Source organism: Staurois parvus, unplaced genomic scaffold (assembly GCF_062004578.1).
Source record: "Staurois parvus isolate SC_StPar_1 unplaced genomic scaffold, SC_StPar_1.0 ptg001161l, whole genome shotgun sequence".
NCBI lineage: Eukaryota > Metazoa > Chordata > Amphibia > Anura > Ranidae > Staurois > Staurois parvus.
Genome location: NW_028318957.1, coordinates 1,742,314 through 1,768,583, shown reverse-complemented (window position 1 = coordinate 1,768,583; position 26,270 = coordinate 1,742,314). Strand labels below are relative to the sequence as shown.

Sequence of the window (26,270 nt, the reverse complement as noted above, 5' to 3'; positions counted from 1 at the left end):
CTCTTGGACATATCCCAGACGCGGATGCTCTTATCTTCGGAGTTGCTCAGGATCAGCTCCTGTCGGGGGTGGAAGACGGCGCAGGACACGTTGTTGTAATGTCCACGGCACGTGTCCACTTCCCAGGCCTTGGATTCTGTGGGGGAAAAGAATGACACATCAGATTAACTGTCAGCCTCAACTTTTTACATTTAGAGCAGAAAAAATAATATGTGCAATTGCGATCTCCCTGTATTTTAATGGGATTTGTCTGTCACATGCTGCCTTTAGAGGAGACTTCTCATCACTCCATGGACAGGAAGTGAGGGGAAATCTCTCTCACAGAGACACAGACGGTAGTTAAATCCTGACAACGATCCTCCACATGTTACTTTCACTGCTGTCTGTGTCACCATTCCTTAGTGAGATTTCCATGCACTTCCTCATCCCTAACCCCCCCCCCCCACCCAACTGGGGCAAAGACCCCAATAAAAAGCCGGCTCCACTCCAGGCACATCAAAACTTAAAACCTCAAACATTTGGTTGCAGTTGGGCTTCCCATGCACAGGAATTCTCATGCATCATACAGCGTCTGAATCTGTCCCAAAGCCTGCGGCCTGATCCGTGGTCAGATATTACTGAGCGTCCGGACAACCGAGAGCGAATGGGATCGTTAGCGGCAACTGGGGAAGTCAAGATAAAAGAAGCGAATGCTGCTGCTGAAAGAGTCAGTCCACCCAAAACAGACACTTCTGTCTCCAGATTAAAGAGGTACTAAACCTACACATGACCCTAAAACCCCGCCCACCTCCCGGGCCTTTAAGAGTTTCAGAAGCCGGGAGGCGGGCGGGGTTTTAGGGACATGTGACCGGCACAAAGGGGTTAAAAAAATGTATTAAAATTATAAAAGTAGGTATTGTACTCACAAAATGACAATTGAGTGGCTCTGAGGAAGAGGCCAGACCTCGAAACGCGTCAACCTGTTGGGGGTCCAGAGTTCCCATTACAGACGGACACGTAGTGCGGATTGGACACGACTTTTTTCTCGATGTGCCTTTGACCGTGTTGTCATTTTGTGAGTACAATACCTGCTTTTATCATTTAATAAATACATTATTTACAGGGAATGCACTAGGCCGGGGCGCCCTCTGTTTGTTTTTTCTCCACTTGATACGTGAAGCCGCCAGACAACAGGAGTTGCGTTGAGGGATGGATTGTGGAAAGCAGCCGCTGAAAGAAAAGACCCCCCGCCGGCCAGCAACAACCGCTACGCTGAGCCACCAGCGGACCGCGATGGGACTTCAGTCGTCTGCGTTGGACCAGAAGGAAGCTGAGGCAACCGCCGGAACACGAAACGCCGTCGGCAGGCCACAAAACACCTCCTGCCTACCCCAAGAAAGTCGGTGCAAAAAAAAAAAAAAAAAAAAAAAAAACCGCACTGCTTTCTCAATAGCCCCGTTCTAATTTCAAAATCACACCGGTCCAAACTGCACCGCATTCCTGTCCAAATCGCATGCAATTCTTTTAGTGCGATCTGAACACTTTAATTTTTTTATGAGCTCAAATCGCAACACCTGAAAAAAAAAAAAAAAAAAAATAAAAAATTTGGTTTCGGTAATTGGTACTCGTTCTTCAGAATCTGATAACGGTGCGTCCCTAATGCCAAGTGAAAGCAACAGGACTACCTACGTGGAGCACCTGTGCATCCCCATGCAAAAAGCAGGGCACACGTTCGGCAGGGGTCGTGGGTTAGCTGAAGGCTCTCACTGCAGACCTCACATACAGGCCAGAAAGCGGAAGTTCCGTAGTTGTCATTCAAGAAAAAAAACAAGCAATTGGGGATCATGAACAAAAGTGTCTGAAGGTTCCCATTCATCCAGGTCATGGAACATCTAGTAGAAGTTAGTTCTAGTCAACCGGACCGGTTCTAGAAGGTTTTATTTCTCTTGAACTCTAATGAGCATCAGCAACATACCCCAGGATTGATAGCCACACGGGCAACCTAGTGTTAACACATCTCTTTTAGCCATGTAACGTGTACAATTAACCTCTTCCCGTCCGGCTCATGTTGATAAACGGCCGGTCGGAAGCGCTGTCGATGCGGGTGGACGTTTCTAAACATCCCCGCACATCCATTTCCTGCGCACGCTCCCTGGGAGCGCACGGCACCACGATCGGTGCCCACTGTATCCTCCGGACATCCATTGTCTGGGAGCACGCAGCAACGCGATCGGTGGAAGCGGAACACAGATCGCTTGACGGGACCTCTATGTAACAGTAGTAAACAAGATGTCGCTTACCGACATCATTGCTTACTACTTGTGAAATCTGTGAATGATCACAGAGATCACATGGTACAGGGCCATTCACAACAGCCCTGCACCATGTGACAAGGTGTGACCAATCACAGCTTGCACAGTATTTCTCAATGGCTGCAGGAATGCAGCCACAGAGAAGGAGAAATTAGTGCTTTTACAGCCTTTATGGGTGTAAAAGCAATCAGTGTAAAAAAAAAAAAAAAAAAAAAAAAAAGAGAAAAAAAGAAAAGAAAAAAGAAAAGAAAAAAAGAAAGAAAAAAAGAAAGAAAAAAAGAAATCTTCACCACCCCCCCACAAGTAGTACAGTGTCACTATGGTGTATGGGTCTGCAAAGCACTCATACAGCATACTGTGAAACAGCACACAGTTAACTTCCTGCCCAGTGCCATTAGTACAGTGTCAGTACTTTTTATTAGCACTGATCTCTGTATTGGTGTCACTGGGGATGTCAGTGACACCAAATTAGTTCCCCCCCCCCCCAGTGTCAGAATGCCCGCAGCAGTCTCGCTATAAGTCGCTGATCGCCGCCATTACTAGTATAAAAAACAAAAAAAATTCCAGTATATGTACCATAGCTTGTAGACGCTATCACTTTTGTGCAAACTAATCAATATACAATTATTATGATTTTTTTTAACCAAAAATATATAAGCATTTTAATACATTTTGGCCTCAATTTATGAATAAATTTTATTTTTTTATTGGATATGTTTTATAGCAGAGAATACAAAACATTGTTTTTTTTTCAAAATTGTATTAATTTTTGATAGCGCAAAAAGCAAGCACCGCCCTCCCTGTACCATGTGATCGCTGTGACCAATCATGGAGATCAAACTAGTCCTCGATAGCTGAAAGAATGGCAGCCATGTTTACTATTGGAGATTTGATCACTGTGATTAGTCACAGCAATCACACTGTACCTCCCTGTACCATGCGATCACCGTGACCAATCACGGAGATCAAACTAGTCCTCGATAGCTGAAAGAACGGCAGCCGTGTTTACTACTGGAGATTTGATCACTGATTAGTCACAGCGATCACACGGTACCTCCCTGTACCATGTGATCACCATGACCAATCACGGAGATCAAACTAGTCCTCGATAGCTGAAAGAATGGCAGCCATGTTTACTACTGGAGATTTGATCACTGTAATTAGTCACAGCGATCACACGGTACCTCCCTGTACCATGTGATCACCATGACCAATCACGGAGATCAAACTAGTCCTCGATAGCTGAAAGAATGGCAGCCGTGTTTACTACTGGAGATTTGATCACTGTGATTAGTCACAGCGATCACTCGGTGATCCGCTGTGTCCACTGGACGCATCAGTCACAGGATCGCACCAATGCGCACCCCTGGGGGGCGTGCTTGAGGCACGTAGGGGTATATCCTCTCAGAACGCTTGTCCTGCCTGGCCATTTATCTAGTCACCAGGTGGGAAGTGGTTAAACATTTCATGGTGCCCAAGATACCCATGTTGGCTATAAATACAGGGGGGGTCCCTGACACTCATAGGAACCAAGGAAGCTACTTGGGTGAGTAGCAGAACATCATCGTTACCGAACAAGTACAATGGGAAGAACTACTACTAGATTTTACGGCAAAGCCGTAAGGCAGATGTCAAAGGAAAAATTGATTTCAGACACTTGATCACGCGGCTGTCTATCACACAACATCACAGCCTCAGTACTGAGACGGTACCACAGTGTAAAGGAGGCACCCGCAGGAGACAGGGCAGGAACATGCTCTCCTTTGAACTATGGGGGGGGGGGTTGCCTGCCAGAGAAGAGACAACAATGCTGCACAGAACACTACAGACCAGGATCGGTAGTCACACACAGGGACAAACACATGCAGGCAGAAACCACCATCTATGGAGAACTGGCCTGCGCAGACTGGGACAACCTCTGGAAAAAACACAAAGAGGACTCCGTGTTAAATCTCATCCCTGCCGCACAGATCCATCCCACTACATATATAATGGAGGTCCTAGGCCAAACATTGCAGCAGCCAATCAGAGTTCATTCTGTGTTGGCCAGACCCCAGCTGACTGAATTCTGATTGGTTGCTGTGATCTACCCGTAATAATAAAAAAAAAAAAAAAAAAAGGTAGTGCTTTTTATTAAGAGTTTAGCCCCGATAGTGATAGTAAAACTTCATTTTTTTTACATTTAAAATAATAAAAAAAATCTCATACTTACCTGCTCTGTGTATTGGTACTGAATAGAGAAGCCCCAATCCTCTTCTTTTGGGGTCCCCCCTCTGGTACTCCTGGCTGCTTTTGGTGGCTATGAGGGCACTCGTGCGGTCTCGCTCCCGAGCCGCTGTGTCTGCATCTATAGACACAGACAGTGTGGCTCAGCCCTGAACCCCCCCCCCAGCTCCATCATTGAACCCCTATAGTGATAGTAAAACTTTATTTTTTTTACATTTAAACCAAAAAAAAAAAAAATATATCATACTTACCTGCTGTGTGAATAGAGAAGCTTCTTCTTTTTGGGGTCCCCCCCCCCTCTGGCACTCCTGGCTCCTTTCGGCGGCTTTCTATGGAGGGCACACTTGCGGTCCCGCTCCCGAGCCACTGTGTCTGCATCTATAGATACAGACAGTGTGGCTCAGCCCTGCCCCCCACCCCCTTCGTTGAGCCCCTATAGTTATTTAAAATAAAAAAAAATCTCATACTTACCTGCTGTGTGCACTGGTACTGCATAGAGCAGCCCCAATCCTCTTCTTTTTGGGGTCCCCCCGCTCTGGCACTCCTGGCTCCTTACCGCGGCTTTCTATGGAGGGCACACATGTGCGGTCTCGCTCCCGAGCCGCCATGTCTGCATCTATAGACAGACAGTGTGGCTCGGCCCTGCTCCCCCCACCCCCAGCTCCATCGTTGAGCCCCTATAGTGATAGTAAAACTACATTTTTTTTTTTACATTTAAAATAAAAAAAAAAAAAAAAAATCTCATACTTACTTGTTGTGTGCACTGGTACTGAATAGAGAAGCCTCTTCTTTTTGGGGGTCCCCCCTCTGGCACTAATGGCTCCTTTGGGCGGCTTTCTATGAGGGCACATGTGCAGTCTCGCTCTGGAGCCGCCGTGTCTGCATCTATAGACACAGACAGTGTGGTTCAGCCCCGCCCCCCAGCTCCATCGTCGCTGGATTTGATTGACAGGAGCCAGAGTCAATGGCTCCCGCTGCCCGGGGAAGAGGGAGAGATCGAAGAGAGTCGCTGCTCTCAGGCACGACTCTGGATCGAGATGGGGCACAGATAGGTATAAAGGGGTGGGGGGCTGGGGGATTTTTCCCTAATGCACAGAATGTATTAGGCCAGGGGCGGGCAACTGTGGCCCTCCAGCCCTACAAGTCCCATGAGGCATTGCAAAACTGACAGTTACAAGCGTGATTCCCAAAGGTAGAGGCATGATGGGACTTGTAGTTCACCAACAGCTGGAGGGCCACAGTTGCCCACCTCTGTATTAGGGTAAAAAAAAACTTTAGGCTTTAGAACCAATTTAATCAAAAGCACTCTTCATTGAATAAAGGCCGCGAGTGATATGAAGTCACTTACCGTTCATCCTCCAGATCTTCACCTGCCTGTCATCAGCTCCGGACACAATAAGCGGCATGGTAGGGTGGAAGGCAGCCCAGTTCACACCCCGATCGTGACCCTGGGGGGGGGGGGGGGGGGGGGTTGTAGGAACAAAAAAAAAAAAAGAAAAAGTAATTAACTTGGCAACCCAACCAAATAGCTAAAATGCGCTTTAGATCCTATGCTGGGGGCAGACTGATAACTCAAGGGGCCCCCAAGCAATAGAGGATCAAGGGGCCCGTGTTCTTGCCCCCACTCACACCACACCCAAAAAAAGCCTATGAAAAGGTACCAGGGGTATCTCATGGGGCCCCCCTACTGACCCCGGGCCCTCGGGCAGTGCCCGAATGGTCAGCCCACCCCTGAGCAGGGCCCTCCTAACCCTCTTGTATTGGAGTGTATTGTAACTGTACAGTCTCCACTTTACTCTGAAAAGCCGACTGGAACTGGATGGCCTGCCAGCAAACAGTGGTTCCCAGACCAGAAGGTTGTAGTTCTGGTGTCCACCAGTAGGCGTCTCCCAACAGATCCCAGCAAACCGTTTTCACCCGATGCTGGCTGCTGGGAGGGTATTTAGTCCCATCTCTACTATTCTCTTTTGCTTCAGTGCTTTTTCACCTGATGCTGGCTGCTGGGAGGGTATTTAGTCCCACCTCTACTGTTCTCTTTTGCTTCAGTGTTTTGCCTGCTAGCCAGACACATGGTCGCTGACTAAACCAGAGTCTAAATCCTGCCCTGTACCTGTATCTAGTACCCTGCTGCCTCTTACCCGCTTCCCTTCTTTCTGATTCCAGTCCTGGTTTCTCTTCCTGACTATTCCTTGCATCATTGGCTTGTCCTAAATGAACAATGTGATAGCCAACCTGGAATGTTACTCTAAAGCAGCGGTGGGCAACTGCAGCACTCCAGTTGCTATGGAACTGCATGTCTGATGAGGCACTGGTTAGAGTGGGAGGACGTCATATGACGTCGCCACGCTGGTTAGAGTGGGAGGACGTCATACGACGTTGCCGCGCTGGTTAGAGTGGGAGGACGTCATACGATGTCGCTGCGCTGGTTAGAGTGGGAGGACGTCATACGACGTCGCTGCGCTGGTTAGAGTGGGAGGACGTCATACGACGTCGTCGTGCTGGTTAGAGTGGGAGGACGTCATACGACGTCGTCGTGCTGGTTAGAGTGGGAGGACATCATACGACGTCGCCGCTCTGGTTAGAGTGGGAGGACGTCATACGACGCCGGCGCTGGTTAGAGTGGGAGGACATCATACGACGTCGCCGCTCTGGTTAGAGTGGGAGGACGTCATACGACGTCGCCTGGCTGGTTAGAGTGGGAGGACGTCATACGACGTCGCCTGGCTGGTTAGAGTGGGAGGACGTCATACGACGTCGCCGCGCTGGTTAGAGTGGGAGGACGTCATACGACGTCGCCGCGCTGGTTAGAGTGGGAGGACGTCATACGACGTCGCCGCGCTGGTTAGAGTGGCAGTACGTCATATGACCTCCGCGAGAGAACCAGAACGAGAGAACCACCGCCTCTCCGTCCGTCTTCATTTCCTTATATGGCGGGCGGGATGGCGGTTAACGTTGTCCTTCACCTATCATGCAGTACATAAACCGCTGTGTAAACTGTCAGCACTTTGTAAATATAACTGCCTGTGATACATAAAACATTTTACATGTAACTAAAAAAAAAACTTGCTAACATTTAAAACTGTTTATTCGCAAATTATTCTATTCTACAGCAAAAATCTACGATTCCTCCTCTTTAGGGTCCCAGCGTCTCATCCATATGACGTTAGATACATACATAGGAAGGGCGGATGCACAGTACCTCCAGAACATGTTTCACCACCGCGTCGGTGGTCCCAAACAAATCCACTCCCGTGATTCCTCGTACGTCGGAGTCCACCGCCCCCGGAGAAAGGTTCTTTTTGCGCAGGCCTTTCCATGAGACGAGAGCAGAAGAGATACAGGTTAAAAGGGACAGTCACAAACAGGACTTACACTTCCTGCAGCCACAAGACCACCAACGTGATAGGCCTACGGCTTCCAGAGCTTGGCTGGACTTGGATGCCAGTATTGGAACACTAGTGAGCTGTGTCATGGCCACTTGTGTAAAGTGCAGCTTTAACGAAAATATTTTCCTTTTTTTTTTTTTTAATGGAGCGGGGAAAGAGTTGGGCATCCCCAAGGGAAATTTTGGGGCAAAAAAACAAAAAGAAACCCAAAACAAAAAAACAAAACAAAACCTCATACTTCAACTAACTCATTGGGCTCTGGTGAGGTGGCTACAGCAAGCTAAAAAACACAAGAGGAGAGCCTACTAATCGGTGAAAAAGTTGCTTTAATGAATTATGATCATATAGCATAGCCAACACATTTTGGGGGCCAATTCACTTAACGTCATCAAGTTGAAACATTATGAGGACTCAAAAAGGCTCAAAGGAACAGGTAGACAAACATTCTGTATTGGATCTGCCTAATTATCTTGTGAATGTCTCAATATTGACAGCAGCAGCACTCAAAACGTTTTTAAGCCCTGATGAAGGGAGTGCCATTGCCCCCGAAACGTGTTGGATATTCTAAGAGATCATATTACAAATCATTAAAGCTACTTGCACTCTTCACCATTTGGTTTGGCCCTCCTTTAGATTTTTTTTTATTTTTTTTCGCTTTGAACTGAAAGAAGAGCATGCAGTTCTGCATCTTCCTGTACTAATTTCCCAGCCTTCAGGGTTCATGGATTTTTCCTAACCCAATGTGACAACTCTAGGGCAATCAGGAGGTACGAGCCCAATCACATGGAAGAAGGGTATGCGTTGGTGGAGAGTTGGATCCCAGGGGGAATGAAAAACAGAAGCCATTGTAGAGGCAGTTCTCCATTGGGTGTTGTATCCCAAATGGGCCTTGGACTAGTCTGAAGAACGTTCGAAGCATGAGAGCAGCACAAAGCTTGAATAAGTTCAGTAAGAATTCTATTTTTCCACAATACGAAGTCTAAAATTCAGCTCGTTTCAGGCGCTTAAAGCTCCTCCATCAGGACTGAACCAATGCATTTCAGGGGCTCAAAGCTCCCCCTTCACCAGAACTGTATCCAACGTAGTTGAGGGGCTCAAAGCTCCTCCTCCATCAGGACCGTACCAATGCATTTCAGAGGCTCAAAGCCTCTCCCTTCACCAGAACTGTATCCAATGTATATTAGGGGCTCAAAGCTCCTCCTTCACCAGAACTGTATCCAACGTATTTTGGGGCTCAAAGCTCCTCCATCAGGATGGTACCAATGTATTTCAGAGGCTCAAAGCTCCCCCTTCACCAGAACTGTATCCAATGTAGATTAGGGGCTCAAAGCTCCTCCTTCACCAGAACTGTATCCAACGTATTTTGGGGCTCAAAGATCCTCCATCAGGACCGTACCAATGCATTTCATTTGCTCAAAGCTCCCCCTTCACCAGAACTGTATCCAAATATTTCGGGGCTCAAAGCTGCTCCTTCATCAGGACGGTACCAATGCATTTCAGGGGCTTAAAGCTCCCCCTTCACCAGAACTGTATCCAACATAGTTCAGGGGCTCAAACTCCTCCTCCATCAGGATGGTATCAATGCATTTCAGGGGCTCAAAGCTCCCCCTTCACCAGAACTGTATCCAACGTATCTCAGGGGCTCAAAGCTCCCCCTTCACCAGAACTGTATCCAACGTATCTCAGGGGCTCAAAGCTCCCCCTTCACCAGAACTGTATCCAACGTATCTCAGGGGCTCAAAGCTCCCCCTTCACCAGAACTGTATCCAACATAGTTCAGGGGCTCAAAACTCCTCCTCCATCAGGACGGTATCAATGCTTTTCAGGGGCTCAAAGCTCCTCCTTCAACGGAACTGTATCCAACGTATTTCAGGGGCTCAAAGCTCCTCCTCCATCAGGACGGTACCAATGCATTTCAGGGGTCAAAGCTCCCTCTTCATCAGGTCTGTTTGTGAATTTGGATCGGATGACCAGATACTAACATTTTGCAACTGCTGTACAATACAACTGAAATTCACCACCATCGCATGAACCCTGATGAAAGGAGGGTTCTGAGCCCTAGAAACGCGTTGCCACGAAAAATATAATTTTACTGAACTTCTTCAAATTTTAGTTGTGCTTTCACCCATCTAATGTTCTGCAAGGGATGAAGGGGAGAGTCACATGCCACAGCCATACCTGGAATCACCAGGTATTTCCCCTTGCTTCTAGTGGCCAGACATAGAAGCAATGATGATATATGCGGTTGGGAAGTGAGGAGTTAAAGCCGAGTTCCACTCACACTGTAGAAAAAAAAAAAGTCAGCAACTACAAAAACTGTAGCTGCTGACTTTTAAAAAAACAGCCACTTACCTGTCCCACGATCCTGCGGTGTCCTCCCCGCAGCCCGATTCACCAGCCGTCTGGTAGTCCAGACGCTGCCATCTTTAGTGTGGGCACTCGACTGTGACAGCTTGCGGCTTTCACAGCCAGGTGCCCACTGCGCATGCGCGAGCAGCGCTGTGCTTTCTGAATGGACCCTGGGACCAGAAGACTACACGGAGGGAGGGTAGGAAGACAACTTCTGCTTCCAATTGCCTTGGAAAGTGGACGTGGGAGCGGGTACCTGTCAATTTCGGGTGCCAATCCTTAATGGGGAGCAGGGGACCAGTCCTTAAAGCGGAACTTCCCCTTTTGGGTGGAGCTCCGCTTTAAGTGATCCTTTTACTTTGACCTGCATGGCTCAAGCCTCAGCACATGCACTTTATTCCCTCCAGACTTCAAACCAATCCTACATCAATGAACACATAAAAGATGGTGGACATCAGGCCAGCCTGGCCTTCAGGTGTCTTAGCTTTGGTGGTCTACAACAATCTTCTCATCTTGCTCCATGGGGTGAGATGACCACAACATGCCGGATGAGCTGAGGAATGTGAACGTAGCCATGTACTGCTAGACGCAGCAGCAGCATGAGTGGAAAATATCTGCGACTGCACAAATGAAGAGGGCGGGAAGGACACTTAGGATGGACCAGTGTATGGGACAAACTTGGGAGGGTGTTCACAGTGGATTAGGTGGCATGGCATCTGCAGGCAGTTATGAGTTAGGCATGCACAGGATTAATGGCCACAGAAGAAATCATATTAGTTTCAATGAACACTGGGGTAAGGAAAGTCGTGCAAAAAAAGGGGTCAGGGCATGCTGGGACTTTCAGTTCCTTGACTGGATAGTATTGGCTGTATAGTGGCCGATTGCAAAGGCTTTAGTATCCCTGGACTTTACTCAAAGAAAAGTTCTTACATTCCATATGCTAAACAGTATCATACACAGAAAAAGAAGTTTGTACCCCACATATGACACAAGAATCAAGTGAATCAATAGCCACCCGCCATTTTATTTTATTTTTCCTTTTAACGTTTATTATTTTGTAACTCTAAAATCGAGGATTTTTACTGGAGGGTCTTGTTTACAGGTGTCCAACACAAGGCCTTTGGGCTAAATCCGGCCCTCCAAGCTATTTCATGTGGCCCTTGCACCTCTCCTGCAGGTACCCCCTTGTCTCCGCCAGGGGCATATTTACTACAAGGCATTTGCCTGGGGAGGCATTTTTTAGGGGGGCAGCACTGCCCCCCAGAAGGGACATATGTGGCATGGGGACCAGGTGGGAAGCAAGAGAAGCTGCGGGCTGCTTGATGGTGTATGCAGAGCCTGACTGTCGTTTCCCGGGGATGTCAAGAGCTGTGAAGGCGAGGATCTCTCTGTTGGGGGGGGGAGAATAAGTGGTGGGGTGTTAATGGAAGGCTCTCTCATATGGGGGGGGGGGGGATGGAGCAGGGGTGTTGTTGGTCACTGTCAGGCTCTCTCCGTGTGGGTAGGGGGTCTGGTGTTGGTCTCTCTCCACCATGGAGGTGGCGGATGATTTCTGTGTTGCCTAGGACAGCACAAAATCTAAATACCCCGCCATTTTAATGAGCAAGGCTAGGCCAAATTTTGGTCAACAGACATTTTAATGAGCAAGGCTAGGCCAAATTTTGGTCAACAGCCATTTTAATGAGCAAGGCTAGGCCAAATTTTGGTCAACAGCCATTTTAATGAGCAAGGCTAGGCCAAATTTTGGTCAATAGCCATTTTAATGAGCAAGGCTAGGCCAAATTTTGGTCAACAGCCCTTTTAATGAGCAAGGCTAGGCCAAATTTTGGTCAACAGCCATTTTAATGAGCAAGGCTAGGCCAAATTTTGGTCAACAGCCATTTTAATGAGCAAGGCTAGGCCAACATTTGGTCAACAGCCATTTTAATGAGCAAGGCTAGGCCAACATTTGGTCAACAGCCATTTTAATGAGCAAGCCTAGGCCAAATTTTGGTCAACAGCCATTTTAATGAGCAAGGCTAGGCCAACATTTGGTCCACGGCCATTTTAATGAGCAAGGCTAGGCCAACATTTGGTCAACAGCCATTTTAATGAGCAAGGCTAGGCCAAATTTTGGTCAACAGCCATTTTAATGAGCAAGGCTAGGCCAACATTTGGTCAACAGCAATTTTAATGAGCAAGGCTAGGCCAACATTTGGTCAACAGCCATTTTAATGAGCAAGGCTAGGCCAAATTTTGGTCAACAGCCATTTTAATCAGCAAGGCTAGGCCAAATTTTGGTCAACAGCAATTTTAATGAGCAAGGCTAGGCCAAATTTTGGTCAACAGCCATTTTAATGAGCAAGGCTAGGCCACATTTTGGTCAACAGCCATTTTAATGAGCAAGGCTAGGCCAAATTTTGGTCAACAGCCATTTTAATGAGCAAGGCTAGGCCAACATTTGGTCAACAGCAATTTTAATGAGCAAGGCTAGGCCACATTTTGGTCAACAGCCATTTTAATGAGCAAGGCTAGGCCAAATTTTGGTCAACAGCCATTTTAATGAGCAAGGCCAAGCCAAATTTTGGTCAACAGCCATTTTAATGAGCAAGGCTAGGCCAAATTTTGGTCAATAGCCATTTTAATGAGCAAGGCTAGGCCAAATTGTGGTCAACAGCCATTTTAATGAGCAAGGCTAGGCCAAATTGTGGTCAACAGCCATTTTAATGAGCAAGGCTAGGCCAAAACTTACTTGAGATGAAAAGCACAGGCTAGCTTCTCATCTCAAGAATGAGGATTTTACAGAAGATACAGTAGTGAAAAATTGGCAACTATGTATATTTTAAACGTGTTCTACTATGTGGGCAGGAGCATCCATTTTTTTTATATGATAAATGTACTTAAAAGAAAAAATTCCCCCGATTACAAACGATGAATACAGTAATTATAAGCCAATGGTTTTTTAGGTTCATTTTGAAAGCCATCGTTTTTTTGGTGTAAGCTCCATTCACAACAGTGTAACTTGTACCCTTTCGGTTTAAAACGGCAATTGCAGCAATTAATAGAACAAGCGAGCCCTTATTACTTGCTGGCGTTGGGAGTTTAGTAGGTAAAAAGACCTCGAGGTGACATGCAGCTCACACAGGAGTTAAATCGTTCACGCGGCATGCTTTCTGGAGTCATTAAGAGAAAGTAGACAACAGCGACAGCACAGAGGAGAGCAACAATCCCTCCAAGTTCATGTTGGCAGAGAGAGATTTGGTTGAGATGGGCTCAGTCTCTGCCCTCTCATGCAAACTCTTCTGCGGACTGGTCTGATCTGCTGTGTGCTTTAAAGTAGGCGCCAGAACCGCACTCAAAACTGCAGGAGATGGAGCTGGCCAAGCAGGGAAGGAGCATGAACCTAACAGCAGACTAATGCTAGCAGTATTGCAACCCCACTCCGGAATCTTTACGGCCTGCTTCACGCAGGCTTCAGCTCATATAGTGTGAACAGCATTTGCAGAGCTTGAACCTTTTAAAGTACCATTTACATTTGTAAATGTTGAACACAGATCCTAAAGGGAGTGCTGATTGCCACTTTAATTAAGCTGCTAGCAGGCTTTCAACAAAATTCTAGAAAAGCTGAAGCCTGCCAGCAGCTTGTTTAAAGTGGCAATCAGCACTCCCATTGGGATCTGTGTTCAACATTTAGAAACTGGAGCCGAATACTAGCATAAGGATTGAACGCAGATTCTAAAGGGAGTGCTGATTGCCACTTTAATTAAGCTGCTAGCAGGCTTTCAACAAACTTCAAGAAGTGCTGAAGCCTGCCAGCAGCTTGTTTAAAGTGGCAATCAGCACTCGCATTGGGATCTGTGTTCAACATTTAGAAACTGGAGCCGAATACTAGCAAAAGGATTGAATGCAGATTCTAAAGGGAGTGCTGAATGCCACTTTAAGCTGCTAGCAGGCTTTCAACAAAATTCAAGAAGTGCTGAAGCCTGCCAGCAGCTTGTTTAAAGTGGAAATCAGCACTTGCATTGGGATCTGTGTTCAACATTTAGAAACTGGAGCCGAATACTAGCATAAGGATTGAACACAGATTCTATAGGGAGTGCTGATTGCCACTTTAAGCTGCTAGCAGGCTTTCAACAAAATGCAAGAAGTGCTGAAGCCTGCCAGCAGCTTGTTTAAAGTGGCAATCAGCACTCGCATTGAGATCTGTGTTCAACAGTTAGAAACTGGAGCCGAATACCAGCAAAAGGACTCTATCTCACAAAAAATCCTTGTATCCAAGTATCCCTGCGTGCGCTACATGATGTTTGGTGCCAGGAGCAGCCAATCAGATCAATGTTGGCTGGGGAAGAAAAACACGTCAAACCAAAACTAATTTCCCCAAAATGCCCCATTCTTCCTATTGATTCCTAACCCCACTCCCTCAATGGTAAACATTCCCCCAAGGTGAACGCTTAAAAACGCATCCTGCAAACTAACAACTTAAAGCAGAGCTCCACCCAAAAGGGGAAGTTCTGCTTTAAAGACTGGTCCTCCGCTCCCCCATTAAGGATCGGCACCTTTGGGGAGCGGGTACCCCAATTTGACAGGTACCCGCTTCCACTTCTATTGCGATTGCCTAGGCCAGGGGTGGGCAACTGTGGCCCTCCAGCTGTTGGTGATCTACAATTCCCATCATGCCTCTGCCTTTGGGAGTCATGCTTGTAACTGTCAGTTTTGCAATGCCTCATGGGACTTGTAGTTCTACAACAGCTGGAGGGCTGCAGTTGCCCACGCCTGGCCTAGGCGATTGGAAGCGGAAGTTGTCCTCCCTCCCCATAGTCTTCTGGGACACGTGACAGGTCCCAGAAGACTACGTGACCCATTCAGGAAGAGCAGCGCTTCTCACACACGCTCAGTGGGCACCCGTCTGTGAAGCCGCAAGCTATCACAGCCGGGTGCCCACACTGAAGATGGCGGCACCTGGAACACCAGACAGCTGGTGAAACGGGCTGCGGTGAGGACATCGCAGGACCGAGGGACAGGTAAGTGGCTGTATTTTAAAAGTCAGCAGCTACAGTTTTTGTAGCTACTGACTTCTATTTTTTTTTTTTCAGGTGGAACTCCGCTTTGAGCAGAATTCCAGTCACCTAACATATCAATACTCAGCGCCAGGTTCATTTTTTGGTTCCCTAGGAGTACCTCATTTTTCTCATCAGGTTGCAATCATGTGACAGCTCCACATACAATGCTGTGATGAGGCTTCGGGTGGGAAGTAATAAAGCCGCAATGGCCTCATGTAGAGGGGAGCAGCTGCTCAGAACCGGAGTTCTGCTTTAAACCTTGCCTAAAACGTATCGAACGCATTGAAGTGGTGCTACACATTGCGTCCGCTGGACCAAAACTAAACGGCCATCTTGGAAAACCGCAATGCTCCATCGGGCTTATCCAACCCCTCATCTCCTCTGCTGCAGTTTTGAGCAAGTAGCTGGCACCCAGGGGACCCCCTTGACCTGGGCAGCTCACCAGAAATATCCCAAACGCGCACTGTCTGGTCCAGACTGGCAGAAACTACCAGATCTTCCGATGGGTGGAACTGGGCGCACATGACGTAATGGTTGTGACCCGTCAGGACGCTGCGGAGGAAAAAAAAAAAAAAATACAAAATCAGTGTTCTGCAAAAAACTTGTTCAGGAATGACTTTCAGACATACCCCATTACAACGGATAAATATTTGTCATGTCCAAAAGGGTCAGTCCATTCAAAAGTCGTTTCAGTGATGGGCTGATACCAGGACAGGACTCCTGCCTTCTAATATTTCAGGGACAAGGCCACAGGGACCTTTGCAGATGTTCACAGCTCCACCCTTCTGCTGCATCCATTACAATGTGGCCTCATTTTGGCTGCTGGGTTCACCATTGCTGAATTAAAAGCTGAACTCCCAAGCCTAAACCACAGGTGTCAAAACTGGAGGCCCTCCAGCTGCTGAGAAACTACAAGTCCCATCATGCCTCTGCCTTTGGGAGTCATGCTTTTAATGGTCAGCCCTGCAATGCCTCATGGGATTTGTAGTTCCACAACAGCTGGAGTGCAGCAGTCTGACACCCCTGAAAACCTACTCCCAACCCCCATTCTATCTACTTTGTGAAAGAAAAGTTGTCTATACGTTCCTATTCTGAAGCAGCTCCGGTTGGGTCACGTGATCTCACCCGTAGGCCGGGGCAATGGCCTCACCCGTAGGCCGGGGCAATGACCTCACCCGTAGGCCGGGGCAATGACCTCACCCGTAGGCCGGGGCAATGACCCCACCCCGTAGGCCTGGGCAATGACCCCACCCGTAGGCCTGGGCAATGACCCCACCCGTAGGCCAGGGCAATGACCCCACCCGTAGGCCAGGGCAATGACCCCACCCGTAGGCCAGGGCAATGACCCCACCCGTAGGCCAGGGCAATGACCTCACCCGTAGGCCAGGGCAATGACCTCACCCGTAGGCCAGGGCAATGACCTCACCCGTAGGCCAGGGCAATGACCTCACCCGTAGGCCTGGGCCAATGACCTCACCCGTAGGCCAGGGCAATGACCTCACCCATAGGCCAGGGCAATGACCTCACCCATAGGCCAGGGCAATGACCTCACCCATAGGCCGGGGCAATGACCTCCACCCATAGGCCGGGGCAATGACCTCACCCATAGGCCGGGGCAATGACCTCACCCATAGGCCAGGGCAATGACCTCACCCATAGGCCAGGGCAATGACCTCACCCATAGGCCAGGGCAATGACCTCACCCATAGGCCAGGGCAATGACCTCACCCATAGGCCAGGGCAATGACCTCACCCATAGGCCAGGGCAATGACCTCACCCATAGGCCAGGGCAATGACCTCACCCATAGGCCAGGGCAATGACCTCACCCATAGCCAGGGCAATGACCTCACCCATAGGCCAGGGCAATGACCTCACCCATAGGCAGGGCAATGACCTCACCCATAGGCCAGGGCAATGACCTCACCCATAGGCCAGGGCAATGACCTCACCCATAGGCCAGGGCAATGACCTCACCCATAGGCTTACTATGGGCCATCTGTTGCCAGCGGTCTCTCCTCTACGCTGAAGCTAGCGCTAGCACATGTGACCGGACTGCAGCGGCCTCAGGATACGAATAGGCATCTTTTCTTTTACAAGGTAGATAGAATAAACTTAGAATGGGAGTAAGAGCAGGTTTGGGCTTAGTTAGAATTGGACCGATTGTCCTATGAGGCTGCATAACCCATAACCCTCTGTCTGGACAGTGGTGATTGGCTCTGTGCTGATCACATGCACTCTCCCAAGAAAAAAACAAAAAAACAAAACTCTCTAGCAACCCACATCAAACTGAGCATGTGCAGCTGGCCTCTAAGGTTCTGTACTAATCGGCAGATGGATTGGGGACAGTAGAAGGGGAGGATCAGAGAAGACAGGATCAAACACAATGCAGAAGATTAACCCCTTAAGTTCCACAGTGACCCCCTTAGGTTCCACATTGCTCACTACATGTGAAATCTGTGAATGATCACAGAAATCACATGGTACAGGGCACCCAGCATACTTTAATGCATATACAGACTGATTGTACTGTTGTGTGTTTAGGAATGTAGCGGTCAAACTGTTTTTCTTTTTTTGTTTGTTTACCAGACGCAAGTGCGAGACTGCCAGTTCCAGATCCGGATGGTCTGATCATCGGAGGCGCTGAGGATCCAGGGGTATTCCTGCAACACAACCAGACGATGCTTTAATAATCAACTTTATTAATATTTTATCATCCTAATCCCCTTCACGCTGCTCTTGTCAGCTTCCACCCTTACATACAAGACCCCTCCTCCGCTGCGATTTTATTCTGGAACGCCTTCACCTCCCAAGTATCTGGTAATACTGAACGTTCTAAATCTCCCTGAAACCGTCATCATCGCAGACCTCCGTCCGTCAGCATACGAGATATTCATGGTCTGTATTGGCTCATGGGCCGCAGCTTGGCTCACAGACCTCTCCTTTTTTAAGACCACCTTTATGAAATGTCCGGATCCCTCTACTCACATGATGGAAGAAGGTGGTGCGGATATAATCCAGGTGACCCAGCAGGGTGAACAGACAGCGCCGAAGCTTGTAATTCCAGACCTGCGGTGAAAAGAAGAAACAAAAATCAGACATTTCCTGGCAGGGCCCACCGGGATCTGACTGCTCTTGTATCTGAAGGATCTCTGAACCGGCTCTCCGCCGCCCTATAGCAGAACTACTGCTACAGGACGCCAGGGGTGCGCAACATCACATATACACTCACACATACATATATACATACACACATACACATTATATATGTGTGTGTGTGAGAGAGAGTGCCACTATAATTGCATACACACACACATATATATATATATACACGGGGTGAGATCTTGCGTGGAGCCCCAGATCGAGGGAGATTACACTGTTCAACAAATTTTTATTTTTTGCCAGTTTTGGAAACAAAAGGATCCATTTCTTAATGAATTTCACATTCTGAGTTCAAATATAACAATGAAATTTGTCAATTGGCTCTAGTTTTTCTGTAAACGGAAAGTTTTCTACTATAGGCGTAATGACTACATAATGCACAATAATTATATAGATAGATGTCTTTCCACAAATATAAAGCAAGTGATATGACTACATAACAAAGCCTAAATGGCATAATATATTGCATAGGATTACCAAGAAAAATTATAGCCTTAAGCTAAGTTGAATCATTTTAATACTTAGGATTCTCACTAGTTTTGTCTTCAGTTTGTGTCGGTTTTGCTTCTCTTGGCTTTTCTCTTGTATTCGAGGAAAGGGCTATCTCTTACAACTGCACGTGACTACACGCTTCAGGTTCTTCCTCACTTGACTCAACCACGAAGGATTCTGGTGCTTTAGGAATTGGTAGCCCCTCTCCATGAGGAACTGGACGTATTGCCGATGGAATATTTGGATAGTGCACAGAAAACTTTTTCTTCTTATTTAGCCCTTTTACAATTGGAGGCACCATACAAAAGTAACAATTACTAACATGATCTGTTGGCTCTCTCCAAATCATTGGCACAGCAAAAGGCATAGATGCCTTTTTTCCATTCAACCATTGCTCCAGTGCCGTCCCACAAGAATTGCAGCATATATGTGGTGCCCAGCTCTTGTCCTGGTCTCCTATCTTGCAGCCAAAATACAAGTTGTAAGCTTTCTTAATCATTCCTGTTATCCTCCTTTTTTATGAGATAAAAGTTATTTCACCGCAGATATAGCAGAAATTATCTGCTTTATTCACACAAGTTCGAGGCATTACTGAGTAGCCTATATAAGCATAAAACGAAATGTAAAGACGAACTCCAATCAGCTACAGATACTGCAGCTTTTATGCAGTGAAGTGATGCAATTAAAGGCTAATATTGCATCATCTCAGTATACATGACATTTTGTATTGGTCACCAGTATCCATTGCGCAATATGCAGCTGAAGTTGCATCATAATTTTGAATGGCTTACGTCATTAGATGGGTGAATATATCATGGAAACTAGAGCCAATCAACATTTTTTAGGGTCATTTTCGTTTTCAGCACCCCAAAATTATGTAAGATTAGCTAATTTTATGCCCAAAACTTTTTACCTGTTGAACAGTGTTATCAGTGGTCTTGTATGTCTTCCATTTTCTAATTATTGCTCCCACAGTTGATCTGTTCACACCAAGCTGCTTGCCTATTGCAGATTCAGTCTTCCCAGCCTGGTGCAGGGCTACAGTTTTGTTTCTGGTGTCCTTCGACAGCTCTTTGGTCTTCACCATAGTGGAGTTTGGAGTGTGACTGTTTGAGGTTGTGGACAGGTGTCTTTTATACTGATAACAAGTTCAAACAGGTGCCATTGATACAGGTAATGAGTGCAGGACAGAGGAGCCTCTTAAAGAAGAAGGTACAGGTCTGTGAGAGCCAGAAATCTTGCTTGTTTGTAGGCGACCAAATACTTATTTTCCACCATAATTTGCAAATAAATTCTTTCCAGATCAGCCAATGTGATTGTCTGGATTTGTTTCCTCATTTTGTCTCTCATAGTTGAGGTCTCCCTATGATGCCAATTACAGGCCTCTCTCATCTTTGTAAGTGGGAGAACTTGCACAATTGGTGGCGGGGTGGGGGGGGGGGGGGGGGGGGGGTGTGTGTGTATGTGTGTGTGTACACACATACATACACACACATACATATATATATATATATATATATATACACACACACACATACATACATATATATATACACACACGTGATTTTGCATTTCCGGGTGGGGCGTGTTCAGTAGGAATCAGTGTACAGGACGCCGCCATTAGTCTGCATCTTGCACACAGCTAGGCATACACTAGCAGATCACAAGGCAGCACTGCCCGGTGCTGGAGCGTTTTTTTCTTTTTACAGCCGCCCTTTATTTCATGCCACTATACGCAGAGTCACGGTGAAGGGTACTAGGTGGTTTGAAATACACGGCACACAGGAACGCCACACTGACCTTGATTTTGTAGTCATCTCCTCCAGAGACAAACAGAGGCTGCTGCTTATGAAAATCAATACCACGGACCGGCCCTAGAAAAAGAAAAAAGGACATTTATAGTGGAGCTAAGATACCACACACATCCTAGATGAAATAGGTGAAGACGCTGAGGCCATGGTTCACACCATGTGCAGAGACATCAGGTTTTTCTGCATGCATTCTGCAAGGGCTTAAAAAAACAAAACAAAAAAAACAAAAAAAAACCCAAAACGAAAACAAGAAAACAAAAAGAAAAAAAGGAAAGAAAAGAAAAGAAAAAAAGGAAACAAACAAAAAGAAAAGAAAAAAAGAAAACAAAGAAAAAGAAAACAAACAAAAAGAAAACAAACAAAAAGAAAAACTGGTTGTTCACACCACAACCTGTAGATTTTATATGCACAGAAAAAATAAAACCGATGTGACTTTTAACATTGCTGTGTACAGGGCATATAACTGATGCGCATGAAAACGGATTTCAGCGCTCATAAAAGCTCACGGAAACGCGCATGAATCCAGATGTGCATCTGATGTCTCTACAAGTGAGATTTGGACACTTTTCCTCCATCAGTTTTCATGTGCGCACAGTTTGAATGAGGCCCTAAAGCAGGGGTGTCAATCTGGCAGCCCTCCAGCTGTTGCGAAACTACAAGTCCCATCATGCCTCTACCTTTGGGAAGTCATGCTTGTAACAGTCAATCTTGCAATGCCTCATGCCTCGCTGGTGCCATGCAGGTCTCCTGCATACCTGTCAGAATGTCTGCTTGCTATACGGGATGTATGGGGTGTACAGGGATGTACGGCAGGTATTCTGACAGGAAGCTTCAATGAACTACCATAACGTGCCGCAGCGTTGTGGTAGTTCATTAACCCCTTGACGCTGACCGTAGGAAATATGCGGCCTCTCGACGGCTGGGCATTGACGCTGAGCGGCTGCATATTTGCGTACCATTTGAAAACACATGTGCTGAGAGCGCGCGCCCTGCGCGCTCCCAGCACGTATGTCGGTGTCTCACGGAAAAGTCCCGATCTCCAATTGTGATTGGGACTTTTTCCGATCATGTGACCACCGTGACAGCGAATCACGGCGGTCACGACCATAAAATCCCACCCCGCCTCCCAGTGTCTGAAAACCCTTAAAGGGCCAGGAGGTGCCAGCGTGAAGGGGTTAAAAACTACAAGCCCACAGCCGCTAAAGCTGTCGGGACTTGCAGTTCATTCATTCACGGAAGTCAGTGAATGAATGACGCCCATTACAAAAGTAGATGACACTCAGAAGCCCAACCTAAATTTTTATTGGATAAGAGCATCAGGAGAAGGAAACGCGTTTCGGGAAAATGGTCTCCCCCTTCCTCAGGGCTGAAGCCGTGAATACGATTGGACGAGTGGTGAGGGATGAAATTGTCATGTGACCGATCTAAGTTTTGAGATCAGGCCTCAATATAGGCAACCTAATAGCATCTCACCGCTAGTCCCCTTCCTCAGGACTGAAGCCGTGGATATGATTGGACGAGTGGTGAGATAATATTAGGTTGCCTATATTGAGGCTTGATCTCAAAACTTAGATCGGTCACATGACAATTTCATCTCCTCTCACCCCTCGTCCAATGGTATCCACGGCTTCGGCCCTGAGGAAGAGGACTAGCTGTGAGATGCTATTATGATGCCTCTAATGAGGCTCAATCTCAAATCTTAGATCGGTCACCAGCCGTGTAAACGATTGGACGAGCGGTGAGATGAGATGAAATTGTCATGTGACCGATCTAAGTTTTGAGATCAAGCCTCATTATAGGAAACCTCATAGCATCTCACTGCTCGTCCAATCATATCCACGGTTTCAGCCCTGAGGAAGGGGATTAGGAGTGAGATGCTATTAGGTTGCCTATAATGAGGCTTGATCTCAAAACTTAGATCGGTCACATGACAATTTCATCTCACCACTAGTCAAAGGCAACGCGTTTCAGGAAAATGGTCTCCCCCTTCCTCAGGGTTGACGCCATGGATACGATTGGACGAGGGGTGAGAGGAGATGCAATGGTCATGTGACCGATCTACATTTTGAGATCAAGCCTCATTATAGGAAACCTAATAGCATCTCACCGCTTGTAGAGTCATATCCATGGCTTCAGCCCTGAGGAAGGGGACTAGCGGTGAGATGCTAGGAGGTGGCCTATAATGAGGCTTGACCTCAAAACTTAGATCGGTCACATGACAATTTCATCTCCCACTCGTCCAATCGTATCCACGGCTTCAGCCCTGAGGAAGGGGACTAGCGGTGAGATGATAACAGGACGCCTATAATGAGGCTTGACCTCAAAACTTAGATCGGCCACATTACAACTTCATCTCATCGTTCGTCCAATCATATCCACGGCTTCGACCCTGAGGAAGGGGACTAGCGGTGAGATTGTAATGTGACCGATCTAGGTTTTGAGATCAAGCCTCGTTATAGGCAACCTAATAGGATCTCACCGCTAGTCCCCTTCCTCAGGGCTGAAGCTGTGGATGTGACTGGACTAGCGGTGAGATGCTAGAAGGAGGCCTATAACGAGGCTCGATCTCAAATCTTAGATCGGTCACATGACAACTTCATCTCACCGCTCGTCCAACCCTGTTCATGGCTTCAGCCCTGAAGAAGGGGACTAGCGGTGAGATGCTATTGGATGCCTATAATGAGGCTCGATCTCAAATCTCAGATTGGTCACATGACAACTTCATCTCATCTCACCGCTCGTCCAACCCTGTTCACGGCTTCAGCCCTGAGGAAGGGGAAGGCAATTTCCCTGAAACGCGTTGCCTTCTCCTGATGCTCTCATTCAATAAAATTTGCTTCTGAGTGTCATGAACTTTTGTAACCATCGCTTCCCAAGACCCACCCCATAGTTTGCCACCCATGAGGCCGGGTCACACGATGCTGGAGACAACCCCCCATTACTAGAGTCCAACACTGACCCCTAATACGAGGCCGGGAAGTTCTGACTGTCCATGTCAGCATACCAGCCCAAAAACCTACTGGACGTTAGTCAACCATTTACCCGGGTGGAGACGGTGCCAAGAGGGTACAAATCTGGTACAACAAGAGGAGGCCCCTCACCCGGCACCTCCGGGAAGCCTTCATTGAGGGATCGCACCTCTGGCAGGACACGGGATAATCGTTTTCTTACCATCGTGTTCATCGAACTTGTCTATGAGGGTACACATGCGGTAATCCCACAGCTGAATGATGCCGTTGTGCAGACTGGTGAGGACCCATGGTCGCTTAGGGTGGAAGCTCAGGCCTGACCGAGGAAAGAAAGAGAAAGCAGAACATTAAAAGAGGACCTGTCTGCAAGTTTTAATTCCGGACGGGTCATAATATACAGAAACCCGCGCCATCTTCAATATCGACTGCAATGCTTCGGGAGCCCCACGGGACCCTTTTGTTCGGAATGCGATGGCATTTCCTGCGAGGCTCCGATTGGTTGCCTTTATTGTAAGGGTGGCAGGGTCGGCTTTCTTCTGGGCAAGTCCATCTTCTCATGGAAAAGGTGAACTCCACTGACTAAGAGGTGCGCAGTGGAGCCAATGCACAGCCCCGGAGTGAGGATCCTTCATAATGCTTGCAATGGCCAGTGCTCATTGGCCATGTGACTGTGTTGACCAATGAGGAGCTCTTCTTTCTTCTAGGACCTCTTACTGTAAGGAGCAGCCTCAGATGGCACTTCTTACTGACCAGCACAGTCACATGGCTCCACTGACCAATGAGTTCTTGCCATTGCAAGTATGATAATGGATCCTCACTCCGGGGCTTTGTATTGGGGTGCAATAGAGCCATGTGACCTTGCTGACCAATGAGGAGCACTTCTTTCTTCTAGGACCCCTTACTATAAGGAGCAGCCTCAGATGGCACTTTTCATTGGTCAGAACAGTCACATGGCTCCATTGACCAATGAGTGCTGGCCATTGCAAGTATTGTGATGGATCCTCACTCCGAGGCTATGTATTGGGGTGCAATAGAGCCATGTGACCTTGCTGACCAATGAGGAGCGCTTCTTTCTTCTAGGACCCCTAGAAGGGGCCTCAGATGGCACTTTTCATTGGTCAGCACCGTCACATGGCTCCATCGACCAATGGGTTGCACTATGATGGATAATCACTCTGCGGCTGTGTATTGGGGTGCAATGGAGCCATGTGACCTTGCTGACCAATGAGGAGCCCCTTTTTTTCTGGAACCCCTTATTATAAGGGGCAGCCTCAGATGGCACTTCTCACTGGTCAGCACCGTCACATGGCTCCATTGACCAATGAATCCTTGCCATTGCCAGAATTATGATGGATCCTCACTCCAGGGCTCTGTATTGGGGTGCAATGGAGCCATGTGACCTTGCTGACCAATGAGGAGGAGTGCTTCTTTCTTGTAGGACCTCTTACTGTAAGGAGCAGCCTCAGATGGCACTTTCATTGGTCAGCACCATCACATGGCTCTACTGACCAATGGGTGCAGTATGATGGATCCTCCCTCCGGGGCTGTGTACTGGGGTGTGCGGCACATCACTGCCCAGCATTACAGCTATAAGGGGATTCACAAAAGTGGGGGAGGGGGCGAAGTTCCTCCTTTGGGGTTGTCACCCAGAACCGGCCAATCCGGAGGGAGAAACATGGAGGAAGATCGGGCAAAGAGGACGTCAAAATCTACTTTATTGCCACCATCTGTCATCAGTCTGAGGAAATGCCTCCTCCTCCTTCTGCAAAGTTATAATGTACAGTCTGAGTGATCATCAGGGGAGGGGAGATTGAGGAAATGCCTCCTCCTGCAGCAATCTCCCCTCCCCTGATGATCAGACTGTACATTGTAACTTTGCAGAAAGAGGAGGATGCATTTCCTCAGTCTCCATTCCCCAGTGATCAGACTGTACATTGTAACTTTGCAGAAGGAGGAGGAGGCATTTCCTCAGTCCTCCCCTCCCCCAGTGATCAGACTGTACATTGTAACTTTGCAGGAGGAGGCATTTCCTCAGTCTCCCCTCCCCCGATGATCGCTCAGGCTGTACATTGTAACTTGGTGAGCGGATGTGTGTGGGGGGGGGGGGGGCAGAGATTTTTCGCTGGCGGTGGAATCAAATAAAAACGACAAAGGTTGGCGATGGAAATTTCCGACGGCTGTGATTGGCTGCCCGGGCTGCTGGTCCCTCCTGAGGAACTACAAGTCCCACAAGGTCAGTGAATGAAGGAAGGGGGGTGATGCTGGGCCTTGTGGTTCCTCAGGGGGGCCTAGCAGAGGTGCCCCTCCCCCAATCACCCTGTGTATACCCACAATGCACTGCTCTGCCCCCTCAGCCCCGGGGGGTCCTCCTTACCCTTCACCCGGGCAGACTTGGTCTCGAACTTGGTCAGCATTTCCCGGCCGCCCGTCACACGTCAGCCCACAGTGTCCCGGAAGTGCCGCGTTGGACTCGCTTCGCCGGCCCACCGTTTCCGCGCATGCGTCGCCTGATCACGCCCACACAGACAGAGCGTCCGGGTACGCCC

At 47.8% G+C, this 26,270-nt stretch overlaps 1 protein-coding gene across 1 annotated transcript; it reads right to left on the bottom strand.

Annotated features, from left to right (window-relative positions):
• LOC149439102 (coatomer subunit alpha-like) lies at window positions 1-26,256 on the bottom strand (the record flags this gene model as incomplete). Its single annotated transcript, XM_089659502.1, has 10 exons — window positions 26,099-26,256; window positions 23,927-24,040; window positions 20,745-20,818; window positions 18,279-18,359; window positions 17,877-17,953; window positions 15,734-15,843; window positions 7,717-7,826; window positions 5,866-5,965; window positions 4,189-4,209; window positions 1-136 (listed from the first exon to the last, which is right to left on the bottom strand). Coding segments are annotated over exons 1-10 (863 nt in total), but the record flags the coding sequence as incomplete, so codon positions are not given.
• Window positions 26,257-26,270: the final 14 nt, after the last annotated feature.